At 39.9% G+C, this 4,624-nt stretch overlaps 1 protein-coding gene across 1 annotated transcript; it reads left to right on the top strand.

Annotated features, from left to right (window-relative positions):
* Positions 1-574: 574 nt before the first annotated feature.
* Positions 575-4,234, top strand: LOC141629477 (uncharacterized). Its single transcript, XM_074442486.1, has one exon. It carries the CDS (start codon positions 575-577, stop codon positions 4,232-4,234), a length of 3,660 nt encoding a protein of 1,219 aa, XP_074298587.1.
* Positions 4,235-4,624: the final 390 nt, after the last annotated feature.

The raw sequence follows: 4,624 nt of genomic DNA, 5'->3' as shown, positions 1-4,624 counted from the left end.
GAAGCTCTGTTGCTTCGGGTGTTGCGGGGGTTGACCCATTTCAACCTCCTTTGTCTCCATGAAAGGTCTTTCCTGGAATTGTCGGGGTCTTAACGATCCGCTCGCCCCCACAATTCCTAAAGCTAGAGCGATCTTATCTACTGCTTATTTTGATTTCGTCTTTTTATCTGAAACTAAATGTAATGTCTCTTATGTTGATCTTATTTTCCGTCCCCTAGGTTTTTCGCATAGTTTTGGGATAGATGCTGTGGGAACTAAAGGGGGTTTATGGGTAGGTTTTAGGGATTCTAGATCCTTTGTTTTAGTCTTTGCATGTCAAAATTTCATTCTCATAAAAGTTAATGAATGTAACGTCCGTTCCTGGTACTTGGGTCTTATCTATGGAGAGCCTAAAACTCAACTATGACAGGGTGTGTGGGAAGAATTGACTACTTGGTTAAACACTTTCAATGATCCATTCCTTCTCCTGGGAGATTTCAATCAAATAGAGTACCAACATGATAAAGCAGGAGGGAGGGTGGGCTATATTGATGGCTTACAATGTTTCACAAGGTGGAAAGTTTCGCATGCTTTAATGGATATTCCTTTCAAAGGTCCCAAATACACCTGGTGTAATAATAGGGAGGGTAGCGAGAGAATTTATGAACGATTGGATAAGGGGTACGCTTCTGCTAATTGGCATAACTTCTATCCAGAGACGGGTATTCTGCATTTCCCAATCCAGTTATCGGATCATGCGCCAATAGTCCTTGATACTAATATGTTGCGAAATGGAACTAGAACATCATACAAGATTGAGGCATGGAGTTTCCTTTATGATGACTGTTTAGCTGTTATCAAAAATATTTGGCACAGTGGATGTTCACCTCCCTATGTTCCTATGGTTAGCAAGAGGTTGACAACAACAAGAGTTGCTATGAAAAACTGGTGTTTAAACAAGAGAAAGGAATGGTCAGCACAATGGACAAATTTTGACGAAAATCTAGGCCAAGCAGTTGAAACTTCAGTTCAAAATGGGGATCACTCTTCTTATGATGCTTTAAGAGATGAAGTCACGCAATACGCCACAAATGTAGCGCTTTACTGGAAGCAAAGAGCTAAAGTTCGTTGGGCTGCTGAGGGTGATACTTGCTCAAAATATTTCTTCAATTGTGTTAAGACCAAAGCAGCTAGGAATCATATTTTTGGCCTCAAATTACATAATGGTAGTTGGGAATTTCAGCAGGAGGGAATTGAAAGTGCCTTTCTTGATCATTTTAAAGGCCTTTTTAAATCAATGATTGCTATGCCTACATTGGAAGACTATAAAACTGAGCATCAGGGCTTCTTCCAAGTGGAAAAACAATTTCTTTCACAAGACCAATGTGATAAGCTTGATCGTTTGTTTACAAAAAAGGAGGTTCGATCAGCTGTGTTTCAAATGGGTGCTCTAAAGTCGCCGGGCCCAGATGGTTTCCCGGCATTATTCTATCAACGATGCTGGCATTTCTTACAAAGAGATGTTGTCAATGCTGTACTACAAGTACTAAACACGGGTATTGTTCCAAAGAGATGGAATCAGACTTATATTACACTCATTCCCAAATGTCCGAATCCTGAGGGTGTGGATAATTACCGTCCCATTAGTTTATGCAATGTTATTATGAAGATTGTCACAAAATGTATTGCTAACAGAGTTCGTGGCGTCATCAATGAGTTGGTTGGACCTTTTCAGAATGCTTTTGTTCCCGGTAGATGCATCACTGATAATATCATCATTGCTCATGAGATGGTGCACAAGATAACGGCAACAAAAGGGGGGAAGTGTGCGTTGATGGGGTATAAAGCTGATATGAGTAAAGCGTATGATAGGCTTGATTGGAACTTCATCCAGTTGACCTTGATCCGCATGGGGTTTCCAACACATCTTATTACGCTTATCATGGCTACTATTACAACGGTATCTTATGAGATTTTAATAAATGGAGCACCGACTGCCTCCTTCACGCCAAAATGTGGAATTCGTCAGGGAGATCCTTTATCACCCTATATTTTTGTTATGTGTACTGAGTTTCCTTCTTTGAATTTGCTTAAATCTGAGTCGGTGGGTACTCTAAAAGGGATTTCTATGTCTAGGAATAGCCTGCCTATTTCCCATCTTCTTTTTGCTGACGACTCAATTTTCTTTATCAAAGGTGATAAACAGGGATGCTGCTCCCTTGACAAAATTCTCAAAAAATATTGTTTAGCGTCGGGTCAATGTATAAATCATTCAAAATCTGCTCTTCTTATAAGCCCCAGCTCCCCCTTAGCCTTTGCACGAAAATGCATGTCTCTTTTTAAGGCTCCTCTTTCAAACTCTTTTGGTACCTATTTAGGTTTACCATCGGATGTAAGTAATTCATTGGAAAAAGTTTCAAAACGAACTATTTTCAATTTTATTCTTGAAAAAGTTGCTAGACGAATAGCGTCGTGGAATTGTCATTTGCTTTCAGCAGCTGGTAGGTTAACTCTTATTTCTTCTGTTCTGTCTTCTATTTCTACTTACTTTCTATCGGTCTTTAAAATACCGATAAGTGTGACAGCCAAGATTGATTCTATGCTTTCGCAGTTCTGGTGGACAGGAGGTCGAATGGGGAAACATATTAGTTGGTGTAGTAAATTATTTTTATCACAACCTAAGGGAAAAGGTGGTCTGGGAATTAGAAATGCAAGTGGGTTTAATCAAGCAATGGTTGCAAAACTAGCCTGGAGAATGGTTTCACTCCCTTCTTCTTTACTTGCTAGAACACTTGGCAAAAAATACAAACTGCTCGACTCTTTAAAATCGCCAGACTCAGGGACACGGCCAATGGGGACGACTTGGGGTGGCCGAAGCATTCTTTGGGGATTCGAATTAATAAAGGAAAATTGTGCATGGAAAATATGTTCTTCATCAACCCTAAATGTATGGACATCAAAATGGGTGGAAGGTTCTGCACCCATACCCAAAGATCATAGTCTTTTAGAAGGGTCTCCAAGTCTTATTGACTTAAACATCCGTAATTTAATCATAAATAATGTTTGGAATGTTTCTTTCATTTTCAACATCTTTGATTGTGTCTGGGCAACAAAAATTTTAGCAATTCCCATTCTCGATCATACTCCGGATGATATACTGTATCTCGAAGGCACCAAGTCAGGGAATTATAAGGTGAAGATGGGATATCATTCGGCCCAATCAATGATTTGGAATGCAAATGCTACTTCTAAGGATCTTACAAGATTAGCGCCTGCCTATCATGATTTTGTCAAGAAAAAATTATGGTCTTTACCGGGACCAAAGGCTTGGCATATACTACTATGGAAAATTCTTACTGATACACTTCCTGTTGGACAGGAATTCTCAGCCCGGCATATCCTTTCTTATGATACAACCTGTCGACTTGATGACAATTGTACACCAATTGAAACTCTGGATCATCTTTTCCGCGACTGCAATTTCGCGCAAAGAATGTGGGCGGGAAGCTACATTGGGATAAGAGCTGAGAATTGTTCTTTTGTGAGCATTAAGACATGGATGCTTAACTGGCTGAATTTTCTATTGAATATGGATGACAATAAAGTTGGAATAATCTCCTTCCTTGCCACTCTTTGGACTATTTGGAGAGTAAGAAACAACAACTGTTTTAGGGACATAAAAATAAATTTGGTGGGTGCTATGATGCTCTATGAGTCTCAATTTAATGTTGCAATTGCGGCATACCAGAAACTAGAGGAAGAGATACCACCGGGTACGGCTTTTTTGGGGGCATTGGATGAACATGTAGACTGCATTCAACAATTAAAGGCAGGGAATACAATTTGGATCGTGGGCACCATGAGTTCGTGCGATAATGCAACGATTCATGTTGATGGTTCCTGGGAGATGTCACGAAAGGCGGGATATGGGTGGACTTGTTCTAACTCTAGTGGTCCTATAACAACACATTGGAGAGCTGGTTATGCGCAAAGCCCAGAACAGGCGGAAGGTAAGGCTATACTTGAAGCTATGAGATGGGCTTTTGCTAATAATCTGCTGCATATCTCTATCCACTCCGACTGTATTACCATGTTGAGTCACATTGCAATGGCTACTTCCAATAACCACCTCACATGGACAACCACGAAGGATATCTTTGATCTGGCTTCAATGTTTCATTGTATTTCAATATCGTACGTTAATAGATCTTGTAATGTTTTAGCCCATAGATTGGCAAATTGGGCCAGAGCTTGATTTGTCTTTCTACTTGTCAAAAAAAAAAAAAAATATTCTTCCATGATCCAAACGTCATTTGAATAAATGCCGGGTATGTATAACCAACTATCCAACTGTCTAAGTTGTATGGCATCATTCATTTCAGCCGGTAAATTTAGGTCGTCTATCCATTTCTCTGAAGCGACATCAAAACGAGCAATTCGATAATCTAAGGTGACACGTCCATCGCTTTCTATCTTACTTAAAAGAAGATAATGTAGCAGGCTGTCCTCGATCTTGTTTCCGAATACTTTGGGGCGTCCATAGTTGTTCCAGATTTTCCCGGATGAAAATCGGGTTGGAGAAGTACTAGGACAACGCCATAAATCGGCTTTTACGCTATATATACACACATCAGGATGATTCTCA

The sequence above is a fragment of the Silene latifolia genome, chromosome 1, assembly GCF_048544455.1.
Source record: "Silene latifolia isolate original U9 population chromosome 1, ASM4854445v1, whole genome shotgun sequence".
Lineage (NCBI taxonomy): Eukaryota > Viridiplantae > Streptophyta > Magnoliopsida > Caryophyllales > Caryophyllaceae > Silene > Silene latifolia.
Note: the sequence above shows the minus strand (reverse complement) of the source record. Positions and strands in the feature narration are given on the sequence as shown.

Excerpts from the sequence above, each read along its gene's own strand:
- LOC141629477 (XM_074442486.1), top strand. The coding sequence starts at position 575 with ATGGATATTCCTTTCAAAGGTCCCAAATACACCTGGTGTAATAATAGG.